Source organism: Saccostrea cucullata, unplaced genomic scaffold (genome assembly GCF_032062105.1).
Source record: "Saccostrea cucullata isolate Sc308-1 unplaced genomic scaffold, CSIRO_AGI_Scuc_v1 ctg517, whole genome shotgun sequence".
NCBI classification, from domain to species: domain Eukaryota; kingdom Metazoa; phylum Mollusca; class Bivalvia; order Ostreida; family Ostreidae; genus Saccostrea; species Saccostrea cuccullata.
The window spans coordinates 55,220-70,941 of record NW_026920800.1 but is presented as its reverse complement, the minus strand read 5'-3'; the positions used below and the strand labels follow the sequence as shown (position 1 = coordinate 70,941).

Genomic DNA, 15,722 nt, shown 5'->3' with positions numbered 1-15,722 from the left:
CTTCTTCCTCCAGGGGATGTCCCCAGTTCACTTCTGTCATCTCAGTAATAGATGCTCACATGGCCCCTTCAGTGAATCAATATACATTTAGAAGGAGGACAATACATCTTAGATACAGCTAGGTAAATAAATAATGCATAACCAATAAAATGTCTGTGATAAGAGGGCATCAATTACCATGCTCGGGAGATAGGTCTGTAGACACATCATACCAAGTGTCACATTATACCTCACTGTACATTTTATTCTTTATCAGATATCGACAAATCAATAGATTTAACAGCAAGGTCTTCACTGTTATGTTTTCATTACCTGATACGTATCACTTAAGATTTCCATCTCACAACTAATATCTGCGGTTTTTAAAATTTTTGTGATTTTATCATTTAAAAGCTTTAATATAGGGAGCAATACAATTTGTTTATATATCTGAAAATAACTGCAGAAAAGTTTACTATTTAGTTAGTCAGATAATGATATACTATTAGTCTGATGAATGTAATTACATGTACAGTGAAATCTGTCTAATCTGACATGCACTGGGGACTAAAAAAATTGTGTCAGAATAGACAGGGTGTCAGTTTAAACAAGGTTAAGAACATGGAAAACAAGTGAAAATGAAAATCAAGGTTGGAATTCATGGTAAACATATGGATTACATAGGTGTCAGTTTACATAGTTTTTACTGTATATTCCTTTAGATAACATAATTTGAAGCGAAAATAACCCTATAAAAGCCAAGTACCTCACAAATGCCAGTTAATATATGATATGATAAATATTGTTTGTCATTGTTGGCATAAAACAAAGTGCATCACATACAAGAAAGAAAATTATCAACACTTATGTAAATCCCATCACTTTCCTTCATTACAGTAGGAGATAAATAAATACAGAGAGGGATTAGGCAGTAGAGAAGGTGATGTTATGTTGGCTGGGGTGGAGTGTAGGGAGGGGTTACAGACTTACAGCAGCTTATGGAAACAAAGCAATGTCCTGAAGATGAAGGAAAAGAATACAAGGTAGAAAATTAAGAGATGGTCAGCAGTGATTGAAAAATGAACCATTTCCCCCCCCCCCCTCCAATCTTACAGAAGATAGTGATGATGAAATCCACTCCAAATTAGGGCAAAACATTTCGAACACATTTATGAATTAAATATGAATTAATCTTTGATCCTGCTAAAGACTAAGCATTTGAAAGTTTTTGTTCATTTATATGGATCTATACTGAAAAAAAAATCACAATTTATTTTGAAGAGAAAGTACTTCAGAGAATATATCAGGACTATCTTGTATCCTCTCACAATTGGCGTGCCCTCATGCATCCAAGAGCAATCTGCCAATTAAATTGTCCACTTTATACCAACTTGTATGATTCAATAACATGAACATTGAACCATTGATTTGTACAACTTTATATCATTGCTTATCCAATAAAGTGTTACTGATTAATGTCCTCATTTAATTGAATTATAATTATTCTCTAAAAACTAATTTTTAGCAGATATAAAGAGCACATACCTAGGTACTTAAAACTAAACATTAATCACAGAATTTTTTTAAAGAAAATTCATTTAATCACTTGTTTAAGAATTATCTTGGATCACTCTGGTATTAAATCTATTAAGAGGCCAGGATAACTCAGCCTGGTGGATGGAGGTATTAATGAGCTACATGTATTTTGTTATCACTCTAGGTGTATCTGTTTGTTTGATAACACTCACAACAGATAAACAGCAGGCTCTTACCATCTGTACAAGCCACACACATTTTAATGGAACATTTACATGTTTACATTCAAGTATATAAATATGATTTTTTTAAAAAGCATGTAAGAAAATAGGAAAAAAAGTAGGCTTTGAAATGGATTTTTGATTAATGCTTTTAAAAAAAAATTTGGCCAGGTGCAATCTTCGAGAGTCAGTAGACAACTGCAAACAAACAATATTTTATGTAGGCCTCCAAAGTACTACATGTATTACACGCATTAAGTTTTGTTTCCCTCTGCAGACATATTTCAAAGGTTAAGTTTTTCTGTGCAGGGTCTGACAATACAGTTGTTGTAATCTAGTTCCCTTTATGATTACTTACTGTGAGACACTGCATCAGACTTCCTTCAAACGGCCGCTGGAAGGCCCGCAGGTCAGAGCACCAGTCTAGAAGCTCACGAGCAGCATTCTGAAAGGCTCCCGGGGACCCCAAGTGCTGAAGAGATATTAAAATAATGCATGGTTTTTAGATAATTCAACACGTCTAAAGAACTTTTAATAATTACTTAATAATCTTTATCAGCTCCTCTTTGAAAAGTGCATGCTTTGCATGATTTTTTTTTTACAGGTACATGTAATGCAAAATATGAATGCCATATCTTTTATCACCCAAAAGTTATCAACAATGTTAGAAATTTTGAAAAGAAGGTCAATCTAAAGGGTCAAGGTCATGGCATCAAAAATCATAATAAAGATCAAGGTCATGGCATAAAAAAATCATACTGAATTTTAAATGGTTCTAAAATTGTCACATGTGATGTACATGTAAAATATTTATACCTTATCTTTTCTCCTTCAAAAGGTATGGCCAAGATTAAAATTTTCATGACAGACAAACAGACAAACCCTTTGCTTTCAAGAAAAATGGGGGAAATTAGTCTGCCATTGGATAGAGGGAACAAACATACAGAAAATATATGACATAAGTTTTCATCAAGTATCTCAGGTCAGCCTAAAACTCTCACATAAACAATTGTGTAATATGACATTATTTAAAAAATCCATCAAAATTTCACGGTCTTGATTTGACCTTCATTTCTTAGAACATATTGCATATAGACAATTTCATGTTTCTTTTGCAAAGACATAATTGACAGTTTTTAATGTTCTGCTGTGAACTGCTTTGATTCAACATCTGCAATGTGGTAAGAATAAGTTAACAGCTAAGAAAACAGAGCATGGTTTGGCAGCCGTAACAGCTCAAAAGACACTCTCAGATTTCTTCACTAACTTGATATTCCAGTGCACATGTTCAGATACTCAGCATATTTCTACACAGTTTCAGCAGGTGCAGCAATTTTAGATACAAACCAATATTTTGACAAAATCTCGTAACAAATGTGGAAAGACCATGAAATATTTTTTTTAAAAAAATCACATTGAAAGTCAGTGATTAAAGCTATTTGTCAAACTGATTATTTGGATACTAGCTCAAATGAATAACATTCTCTTTGGATTCTGTTTTATTTTTAGATTAGGATCAAGGAAAGGTCAGTTTGGTTGTAAAGATGGTTACCCTACAAGAAAATAGATCCATCTTTTGCTTCAGATATCATTTAGCATTGTCTATTTTGCAATTTTGACATAACCTTTTTTAATGCTGGTGCTCAGTGTTGACATTTTGAGTTCAAAAGTTTTTGAACTTCCATCTTTTGTCAAAGATTCTTAAGAACATTTCAATAATTGATTTTTTTATCTGTTCACAGTTCATAAATTCAAAAGTCATTGATATAATAAATTTCTTTATACATCTAAAATTTCCATTTAAGAAAATTGAATGATTTGGTCATTTAATAAGTAGATACCATGTCTGCAAGGAATAGCCTATTGCTAAAGTGTTTATATCATCAATATTAATTTGCATAGTCCTATTTCCAAACACAAATGCCAAATTATTTAGTTCTAATTTCTTAAAAGGTCAATTTACACAAAAGTATACTTGAATAATGTAAAAATAAATTCTGCTTAGAAGTAAATTTTCGGCATGGCAAATTGAAGAAAAATTGTTACTTAAAGCAGGGCTAAAGGGAGTGTATGCTTTGCAGTGTTAATTTGTTTTTTAATGCTGCTTATTCTATTTACAGAATCTCTCTTATATTATCTGCCTCCCAATTTTTTTTTTCTTTGCAGGTGTTTCTCATCATTTCAATACGCTTGAACCTATCCATAAATACATCTTTTATTGTTGAGAGATAGCTGTGTTCTTTTTCACTGCTAGCACTGCTTTTCTGCTATGAAGAGAAAATAGGGTCTATTTTTTGGCAGCATGTCTGTACATCGCTTGATGATTTTCACATTTGTAATGTTGTTGCTTTCTAGCCAGACTTTTGTTATTCTGTGTAATAATCTTTCTAGATAAATTGTCTGATTGCTTTCGCTTTACTGGCAATATTGTATTGTTTTTTATTGTATTAATTTTTGAAAGATCTTTTTTCCAAAAAAAAAAACAAAAAATTAGTGAAGTACAAAAAAATGAATAAAGAAATAAAAATTATATCATTTTTGAAATTGAAAATTATATAAAGATTGAAGCAACATGATAACTCTGGGGTTATATATTAATTAAAATGAGCCAGTTTGGCTCAGCTGCCCTGCTTCAGATTTCCAATTAACTTACATGCATTCCTCTGTGTATTTTTTTATCACTTTTTGTTGTCCCATCCTATACACAGGGGCTGAACAAAAATGCATCTATAACTACCAGAGGATGCTTCCACATTAATATGGAGTTTCAACAATTTTTCCCTATATAATCTCTACTATGGCCTTATCAAATCTTGGGGAGGGGGGCATGATTTTAACAATTTAGAATCTACAATTCTTCAGAAAGCTTCCACAAGTTTCAGAAAGGTCCAGTTGTTCTTGCAAAGAAAATCTTTTTATTACCCCCACCCTATTTTTAAGTTTGTAGATTATCTCCCTCCCACTTTGACAAATGATGCTTTGTACCAACTTTGGTTAAAATTGGAACAGTGGGTTTTTTGAGAAGATGAAAATGTGCTAAGTTTACAGATGGACAGACAGACAGCTAGATGGATGGACAGATGCCGGACTCCTGGTGATCAGTAAGGCTCACTTGAGCTTTGTTTTGAACATATTTTATTGACAATATGTCAAAGGGATCGGACACAAATTCTAACAACTTAGATAGTCCTCTTTCAGCTCAAGTGAGCTAAAATTACAAGTAAAGACTGCAAGCAAAAGGTCAAGGTATGACCTGGGATATCAACATACCTGTTTGATACAGCTGAGGCGGTCATTGGTTTGTTGAATGTGTCTTTCCATTTCATTCATGATGCTGGAATTGTTTGATCCCTATTCTTTATCTTTTACATCCTTTGTAACAGTTTGTCATGGATTTGTCATAGAGAAGACTTTTAGGAGCAACACTTGTTTTTCACATCATAAAAATGTCAGTTGCTTCCTAATTTTAACACTGTCTGGTATTTTTAAACTGAGGTAGAAGCTTCTGGTCTATTGTTTCCAATCAGTTTCCTTTGACTGACATCCATGTCGCCACTTTAGTATGTCTACATCTCAGGATCCAGGGTAGCTACGTGGAAATGTTCACTCTTCAGTTTTCCTTTGGTTTTGTTTTGTGATCAACTCGAAAACGAATTGCAGATATCATTTTCTGGAAAAAGGAAAAAGAGGATTTTCATAATTTAGAAGGACTTTAGTGTACACTAAAATTATACATTTTAAAAAGTGATTTAACCAGGAAAACAATTAATACTTATTGAAATATATACATTTAACATGATCAATTTGTATATATGTAAAAAAATTTCCTGTTCATCTGTGGAAAGGGAAAAGGAATCATACAGATTGACTTTTTACATCCCTAATGAAAAATCTCGGCATTCCAATGTCCAAGATGAAAGGGAGAATAATAAGACATTAAACTATGGATGAAAGAGGAACAACTCTTGGATTTAGAAAAAAGAACAAGGATTAATTAGGCATTATATCTATAAACAACAAGAAAACATTGATGTAACCATCAATTGTCGCCCGGGAAATATATAAAGTAAACAATGAAAATGAGTCTTGATCATCAAACCGCTTCAATATGTGTGAAAAGGCATACGTCCAATTGATGGAGACGATAATATTTTGAAAAGTTGTAGTCGGATAAAAATCAATCAAAAACGATACCACTTTAAACTTGATCAATTCCTCAAGTAAATCTTGGCTGCGTAAAATATAAATTGAAGTTAGACACACGCATCACCTATATCTAAAATGTATCAATTTTCAATTTTAGAATATGAAACACGAACTGTGCAGAGTACGTTTTTATCCGAGAAGTAAAATTCGATGTTCTAAAAAAGGGGACCTGTCGTTTTTTCGATAGTAAATGATAAGCAACTTTATGTATTAAATATGAAAAACATATATATTTTTACAGATTCATTTTATGGAAGTATATATATTATGCATCTCGTAATTTATAAATGGAAAGAACATTATGATTAACAATCTTTTCAATGTTTAGAAAACCTTTAATTCTAAATAACTACTCCCACCCAAATCCCCATACACCAACACTTAAACTTATATGTATAGAGCAGCCCGGTCCTCCGGGCTGCAATGACACGCTCCTAATCCCAGCTATAGCAAAGAGGAAAAACTTGAATGTAAATCTATAACATAACCCAACAAGAGTTGATGATAAGAGACATTTCTCTAATGTAGACAAAACAGTCCAACCCATATCAAGAATGATAACACCAGAGCATTATCAGCTAATGTATGGTGATGTACACATGCTACACTATGTGGGTTGAAAGCTATCTAAAGAGTTTAATATTTTTTGTGCATAGTTTCACCCTAATTTTCTCACCGCACGCTGTTCAAATTCTGGTGTATGACCAAAGCTCAGATCACTATTTTATGTAGTTGATCAGAAGTCGTAGTGGTTATAAATATACTGGTAATTCACATAAAATGATAGGATTGTCTCACAGTTCAATTAATAAGAAACTAGATCATTATGAGAAGGATAGCCACTAGGTGATCTCTTGATTGAAAAAAAATTACGCATTACAAACAACAACAACAGCCCAAATCAATTACGCATATTCTGTTTATTACAATGGCAGAAAAAATGTAAAGGGCTGGAAAACTCGGATCAATAGCTCAAATCTAGAGTGTTATCAATTTACAAGACTCTTTCCAGCCGCTCTTTCTGCGCATTCACTAATATCTCTGTCCCCAAGGTGAACTGTGCTGTATTAAATAGAGGTAAAATCCCGATGAAAAATTTAACAACAGAATTTATTCTGAATAACTGAATAATGATGTTTACACAAAAGTTGATACCATTTTATTGCCTTAAGTGCTCTCTAAAAAGTACAGGCTAGTGAACATTAAGTGATGATGAAAAATATCTAGATACATGTATGTGATTTCTTGTAAGCCAGCCGAGTTCGCTGTGAGAACGTTAACAAGGGTGTTATTGGAATCCCAGGAAGTAAGCGGCCTCAGTGTATCTAATGATGCTCCTCTATTGCTTACACCTTATTTACAAAACATAAATCAAGTACTTGCCAGACAGCATTTGAAATGAAGTAATCATTGCTGCTTGCTAACTATTACTGTTAACAAGAACTGCTTGATTGTTTTAACAAGACAATATCATCGACTGATTCTTTTATGCTTTGCCAACTATTTAATTTTTCACCCAGACTCATTAAAGCCTGCTAATGCTCATATTGGTTCAATCAGTAGAAATTCTAAATACGGCACTCCACTACAACAAAGGGAAAACAGTTAACTCCTCTTTCAGGAAGGGGGAGGAAATGCAAAATAAATTCGTTGAACCCTTTTTCTGGTCTGGGGCAAATTTTTTTCTGTATCAAAACACACACTAGAATCTGTTTGCATTGTAAAAATGAACAGTGTCACACTTCATAAGAGAAGCCAGACAAAATCGGAAAGATGAGTAGCAAACAAGTAACACTTGTACATACAGTCTCTATGGATGAAATGACACTAACAAAAGACGAACAATTAAACACCTGACTTGGAAGTAGGAAAGAATTTCATGTGATTAAGACTGCACTAACAGACCCTAAAAACACCTATCCTATCCCGTTTCACCGATAGAAAACTTAATCTCCATTTCATCAAACAGAACAATTGGAGAACTTGCTGGGAAAATTTACAACTCCTCATAATGTAATTGGATATGAATATATTTTTTATATTTTCAAATACAATGTAGATCAAATATTTATACAAGTTCTTGTACTTTTTTTTTTTTTTTTTTTTTTTTTTTTTTTACAGTTTTTACACATACATCAATAGTGAAAATCTCCTTTTCTCCATATTCTATCCTCTCTCTTTCACTTAATTATTTTTTAACTAATTATTTTACTCTTTTTTATTCTTAATTACAATTAATAATATTTAGTTACCATTTTTCCGCACCATGGTCTGCCACTAATTTTATACTATGTAATGTTTATGGTGTTTTATCTTTAGGAAACAATATTGATAACATTGTTGACTTTTGTTCAATAGTATTGGAAAGATTATATTTTCCTGCTCCTCAAACATAACTTGTTAACCAATGTATTGATAAACATAAACCATATTTCAACTGTGTTTGTTTAAACTATTTGTACAATCTGCATCAAATCAACACAAAACTGATTACACCTATTACTGTAACACAGAAGGGGAAACCAATGTGTCCATACGATATGCATACGATTATGCCTTTGGCTCTTCCTTTTGTAGATTTGACCAATGAGAAAAATGCTTTGTGTCTATCTAGTTATCACTGAATCACATTTTATTTTAGGGACCCCTCATACACTAATGAAAACTTTTAGAAAACTACATGGTATAATTAGATATATAGTGACAATGTTTCATCTTCATCTTATATTCAATCTAAGGTTTAAAAATCACCCAACGCTTACTTTTTTTGAGAAAAAACATAAATAAAGTATTCATTAACTTCAATCATCTTCAGCATATATGATTTTAAGAAATTTTATGTGATTAAACCTGTGTATTTCACTTCAATACAGGTATTTATTTATTTTAAAAACAAAGCACTTGCGACCTTGTCTTGGTGTACAGTGTATAGAGGGTCCCTCCATTCTATTTTATTGATACTGTATTAACTGGAACAGAAAAAGTGATGTAATAGCTAGATCATTTAAACATCCAAATCCTAAATGCCCAGAACCTGGGCAGGTGCTTGTCTGTCAGCCTTCTGCCCTGCTTAACTGTCAAGTGAACAAACTCTTATCTCCTGTTGTATGCCTCATAGGCCTCAAATCTTTAAGAGGCTTGAAAAATATCATCAAAGAAAAAAATAAATAATGAATCTGACACCAAAAAGGAAGTACCCCTGTAAGCAAAGCAGTGGTGGATCTATAGAGATGAGGCCACCAGGGGGAACCCCCCTCGCCTTCCTTTTGATTATGTGGAAAAAATAGTTAGAGGCAGTAAGTGATATTGAGATTTGGTCAAATATGCTATTAGTATTTTTTGAAATTCATTCTGCCTTTTACAGCATTATAGAAATAAAACAATCAAAATACTGTCTTCACATTGGCTCAGCTAAGTAATATGCAACTGTATAAAGCATTCATTTTTATCTAATAACGAGAATTATCAGACAATTTGGAAAAAAATAGTTTTTAGTGTATATTTGCTAACCTCTTTGATAAGAAAAATTGCAGAAGTTAAAAAAAATGCATCTGCTTGTTGAGATGTCGGTTTTCATCCAATTATTCTGATTAATTTATTCAAAATGAAAAACAATTATTACAGGTTTTTTCCACTTTTAAAAGATAAAAATATATATTAATTATGATTTGTTATACATGTTAAATTTATATTGAATAATAACAACTTGAATTTATAAAATGTTCAATACACATGTGCTAGCTAGTGTCCAAGTAATTATCAATTTCCTCATCATTCCCAATTATCACCTAAAGTCCTATCTATCATGTTTTTAAACTAAATGTAAAGTTTGTATCAAAATATAACAATTAAGACAATCTTAATTTTTTTTGTGTGTATTTTGGAATAAAAAGAGAATCCAGAAACTATTGGGGGGCCCTGAACATCACCTGAAGGTTTTACCCTTGACCCCTGGGAACCTAATGTATCCCCATGCAGATTCCTTGCACAGTATGTATATAAATATCCCACTTTGGCTGACTATGTCACTAAGAATGTAATATTCAGTCTTCATATTTTTTATGGAACATTGAATCAAAGATGTAAAACTGTGGTGACTAGTTTCCAATTCTAAAAGTTCATAATTACTTATAGTTAATGGCACAAATATTAATTGTCTCTATATATATAGAAGACCTTTAACTAATATATAAACCTAACTGATGGCATTAGATTGGCTGTAAATCTTGCAATATTTGGAAATAATGAAGTACGTATCAACATGATTGTGTTTCAATCTTTAGCTATCAGCCAGTTAACTCTGAAAATGTATTACTTTATATCCGTATTTTTGATACACAAGTGACTAATCAGCCTTCAAAAGAATGATGAAATTAATTAAAAGTAATTAATATCAAAACCAAATGTTATGCCTTTACAGTTTAAAACTAACACAGATAATCTATGTAAAGGGACAGCCACATAGCGTATTTACACCTATATATTCAGTGACCAACCTTGCTGCGATGATTTTCACTACATTTGATTTGTTGGTTATTCATTATCAGATTAAACTTTAAGCAGACACATTACTGAGTTGTTAGACTCTGCCATTTAAATACCAGCAACCTACCAATTCAAAAAGTATTTGAATCTACCTGTGAAAGAATATGTCTGAAAAACTCGTCACATCCTAAATCCACTCTAAGTCCTCACTTTACTTTTCATATTAATGTCTAACCACCACAACCGTCTAACAATATAAATTGTTTAACTATGTCATCTAGCGTCTCCAATTCAATAGCTGCTAACTTTCTGCGATCCTGATCTGCCCACCGGTCTATACAGACACATAAAGCCCCAACACAGAATATGCTTTTGTCAAAATGATATTTATCTGATAATAAGAAATAGTTGTTGAGTGGCAGTCAACGGGTTACAGGTAAATCTCATTTCGAGGTAGATCAGGTCATTTGTTTTTGAGATCAGAGATTCACGATCGGTATTTTAAAATTCTGACTTTAAAAACAGACACCTGAGGTTTATCAAATAATCCTCAATCAATAATAAGCGAGCAACACTAGGGTAAAAATCTTATTTTTTTTAATAGCCCCACCCATTAACCAGTTGGCTCCTGATGAACTGGTTGCTCTTTCTTTACTGAGGAAATCTGATTGTGACTAATTTATAATCATTTGTAGACATTACCTGTAAATATTTTGATTCAGTATCAAGGGTCAGAGGAAAATGTGAAAGATGATAATTCTGATGTACAAATCAATGCAGACTTTTCTAACTAGAGGCACATATACATCATTGGACACTTGGTTTATACTAAAAAAAATAAATGGACAATTTAAAAGAAAATCCCTTGTTATAACGTATAATATCCTATGGGCAAAAGTCCATCATGAGATGTTGATTGCTACTATTTGCACTTATAGTTTTCACACATACAATGTAGTACTGATAAAGAAAACAATGTAGCAAAAAAATCTTTGAATGAGACTGACCTATTCTTATCACTCAGAACTAAGAGAGGAGTGTTTGAATTGTTTGGAGACTACAAAACTCCAATAAACAAATTAATAAATAAACAGATAAAAACAAGATCTATTTGTGAGAACTGATGCCCACATATATGACAGCTCATTGCCAAGGTTACAGTTTCTGAAAAATACATATAAAAGTCATGGTCATGCAAGGTCAAGAGGTCAAACATAATGGTACCGGAAGTCTTTAATTGTCATAAGGAATATATGTAAAATATGAAAACCCTAGCATCAATCAATTTGGCTGAGTTTACAGTTTTTCAAAATTTGGTCAATCCCCATGGTCAAGGTCAAAAAGTTAAAAAATTAGGTACTCAAGAAAAAGTCTTTATTGTCACAAGGAATAATGAACATGAAATAGAAAAGTTCTTCAACTAAACTGTTCAAAATTTATGGCCACAGCTTGGTAAAATTTTGCTAAAGTTGATAAACTTTAAGACCAAGTATATTGGTACCAAAAGAGAGGTCTTGCCACAAGGAATTTACATAAGACCCTAGTGCTCCAACCAATTAAAAGTATATGTAAGCAATTTTCAAGTTATTGCAGACAAACAGATGGACATGCAGCTTTACAGATGGATGGTCTGACCAAAAACTTTAAGCCGTATTTTTACAGCTTTTGCCTTCATTGCATTGTTTTCAAAAGCTTTATAGCAATTCATTGAATTTTGGTTGTCTAGATATAGTTTTTAGACTGACAGTCTGTTCGTTAAAGTTTTGTTGCAGAAGAAAATTTGATTGTTTCCTTATAATATGCCCTTCTTTGACCTTCAATGTAAAAAAAAAATTCATTCATAATAATAAAATATTCTATAGGAATGCTTTAAACGATTAAATACTTGCTTTATTTTTGTTTGTTTTGTTTATTTGTTGTTTGGTTGTTGTTTTGTTCTGGTGAAAAGGAGTTATCCCTCCTTTTTTGAAGTTGAAGTTCCTTTCATGCAAGCTAAAAAGATATATTTATTGAAATTTAGAAAGAAAGAAAAAATAATGAACTACTTAATTTTCCTAGCCACACTATTCTAGTTGCAGAATGCTTCATTATAAACCAAAATTCCCCATTCATGAGCACACTTCATATGCATCCTTAATCAGAACATTAAAATGTAATCTCTTGATTAAAACATCTAATTTTCTCTATTTGAAATGTGATTGAAGCTTTTTGGGATATCTTGCCAACAGGCAGACAAATAAACAAAATAGATGAAAAACATTGTCTCTCCAACATTAGCAAGGGAATTTTATTATCAAGGTAACAATTCCAAAAAAATTAAATCAATGAATCACAGCTTCTTCATGCACTTTGCTTTCTTAATATTTGGGAAGGATTAATTAATTACAATGGATTTAATTTTTCTATGAAATATTCCCTGCCATATAAATAATGTCAGAATATGTTTAGATGAGTTTAATCCCCTCTATGTATAGACAGGTGATTTTACCTGTCTCTGGAGAATGGTGAACTGCCTGTTGAGGTGTAATGAGAATCAACCAACATTCCTCCAACACCTGATTTTACACTCTGTCATAATGTAGTTAGTAACTGGTGTATATCTCCCGAACAACATCTTCTCTTGGAGCAATAAACACGGTGATTAAGGAATTTCAGTCATTCAAAAGATTTCAATCTCCAGTTATCTTCAGACATATCCAGATTTATCAGCCAAAATTTGTATTGTCTGATGAAGATTTCATCAAAATTTTCCCGTTGTTTGTGAATAACATACAGAAAAAAAATCTGTGTAATTGACAAAAAAATAGTTCAATATCAAATCTATACCTTGATTATATCACACCGTGCAGCCAAGATAATACTTAACTTTCATCATATGTGCAGCTATATTCATTGCTTAGGCCTTAATACTGATGACTTTACTTTTGCTATCATTGAAATTAATTCTCTTTCTTTTTTTTTTATGTGTCTGCAGAATAGCTTGATGTTTCAGCTATTTGTGTATCTAAGTTTCTCTTTCATCTCAATGAGATTTATTTGCTGGAGGAATTAAAATGCTCTTTTTGGTGTGATTCATACACCTCAAAAATGTTCTGAACTCCTTAAAAGATATGTCAACCACACTGACATAGAACAAAATTAATTGATAGCCAGGCACATGGATGTTCAATTTCTCCACACAAAGATATGGAATGTGAAGTGAAAGTGTAAATAAAATTACCATTTCTTTGTTGGTATCCTATGTGTATTGTGATCTTGATCGTTTTCCACCTAACTATGTATTTTTGTCAAACAAGTTAATGTTGACTTTGAGAATTATTCTGTCTATATACATGTAGAGCAGATGTTTTAAAGCTAATGTCTTGTTTCCAAAAAACACTGGTATTACTTTTCTTTACATTGAGAAATTCCAACCCAAATATTGTGACTTTTTCTTTAAATCTCCTCTCTGCAGTCTGATTTATATTGGCTCTGTTAATATTAGTTCTTACCTCTTAAAAACCTAGTATTTAGGAACAGCATGCAATGTTTAAATTGATCTGTGATTTGTCTATAAACTTTAAATCTCACCGGCTCACAATACCTACACAAATCAACTGTCAGCAGAGAGAGAGGGGGTTTTGTCTCACAAAACAAGTTGTAACACCTGATATTTCAAATATTTACCATCAGTTGGTGTTTAACATGGCAGGCTTGTGGCTAACAACAAATTATTGTCCAATTATCTCTGTCCTTTATCAGCCATAACAGCCATGGGTCAATGGAGCAAGCGTGGTGGTAGGACTTAATTCAGTGCATCCTAACCATGCCAATCAAACCAGAGAATCTAAGTTCTACCATTTTTGAAAATCTAAGCATTTATAACCAATTCTGAGATTAAAAAAAAAATCTATCCCAAATCTGGATAATTTTCGAATCCACTTCAATTTGTGATTGAAATTTGGCCCACTATTTTCTGTGTAATGAAATTCTAGACCTGTGTCCTTTTTGTGTTGGAAGTCAACAATAAATCTTCACTTTAAATAAAACACAAGCATTTAATACATTGTTATAGGAAGTGGGCCATTAGGAACAAAAGTAGTATATTGTATACCTACCTTTTATACCTGAGTCCTCTGGATGTTTAAACCAATCACTTCAACAAAAGAGATATTTACTGGTATGAAATATCCTTATCGTCTGTAGAGGTTCACTCCCATGAGCTGGAGATCTATTGACACTTTCCAAAGTTGAATGTCTAAGTCTGCAAAATGATAAATATATGAGTAACAATTTTGTTATTTCATGAGCCAAGCACACTCAATTGAACATTGACTCTGCACTATCAATGAAATGACTGGCCTGTAGCCTTCAACAGCTCAAAATCCCACAATATCACAGCTAACGCTGTCACTTCATTTCTTTGTTAAATAGCCATCAAAATCTGATATCTGCTGCTGATTAAATCTGCCCATGTGTGTATCCACCGAGCTGTGAACACATTCAAATAACAAAATATTATTGGCTTACAAGAAACACTGGAGATGTTTTTATTTTCTCTGTTCGGCAGAAGTACACCATGCTAAAATAAATTCCTCTGCTAGTTAAAGGAAGAGAATGAGCGATCTATTAACATTTGATGATATTTCCCCCGCTACTTGAGGCGGTGATTACTTGCCTGCTCCCATGCTGTTTTTAACAACATAGAGGATAAGATGTACAGACAATTTCTTCACCCAGTGTTTTCTCACTAAGCTTATTACCCAAACAAAAATCTCTACCCTCCCACCAGCCAATGTCCTTTAATATGACCCTAAAATGTTTGTAATTGAAAACAATATTGAACATTGTAATTGTTTCAAAATGGCAGTGGATATAGCTAATGAAATAAACCGATTCTGTGAATTGACTTTCACCCCCCTCCCCCAAGGAGCCCCAGTGTCCTACCACAAAATGCCACATCAATCACTAGCTAGAGATAAGGCTGGAGAACTTCTGAACAAAGCTTGACCAGAAGAATTGAAACTTTTTGCATCTTCTTATCATCAGCCTATCACTGGAACATGGCCACTAGCAAGCGATCCTACACTAATCACAGCGTCCAACACAAACAAATTCAATTACTAACACAGATAATCGGCCCTTTACACTCTCTCACTGAACAGGCTATCTACTCTAATTGATAGATATATTTTCCATACACATGAAACTCAAATATTTGTTGCTTTATATCTGATAAATCACACAATTTGAAGAAGTCACATGAAGAACACAAATACTGTAACATTTTTACCATCCAGATGACAAATATGTATT

At 32.7% G+C, this 15,722-nt stretch overlaps 1 protein-coding gene across 1 annotated transcript in view; it reads right to left on the bottom strand.

Moving 5' to 3' along the window:
* Positions 1–14,994, bottom strand: part of LOC134258145 (zinc finger MIZ domain-containing protein 1-like) — a 46,900-nt gene extending 31,906 nt beyond the window's left edge. Inside the window, exons 1-3 of the mRNA XM_062740695.1 lie at positions 14,525–14,994; positions 5,007–5,406; positions 2,095–2,208 (exon numbers count right to left, since the gene is read on the bottom strand). Of these exons, the coding sequence (XP_062596679.1) occupies positions 2,095–2,208; positions 5,007–5,066 (174 nt within the window). The 5' untranslated portion in view covers positions 5,067–5,406; positions 14,525–14,994. The remainder of the gene's footprint in view (positions 1–2,094; positions 2,209–5,006; positions 5,407–14,524) is intronic.
* Between the last annotated feature and the right edge of the window lie 728 nt (positions 14,995–15,722).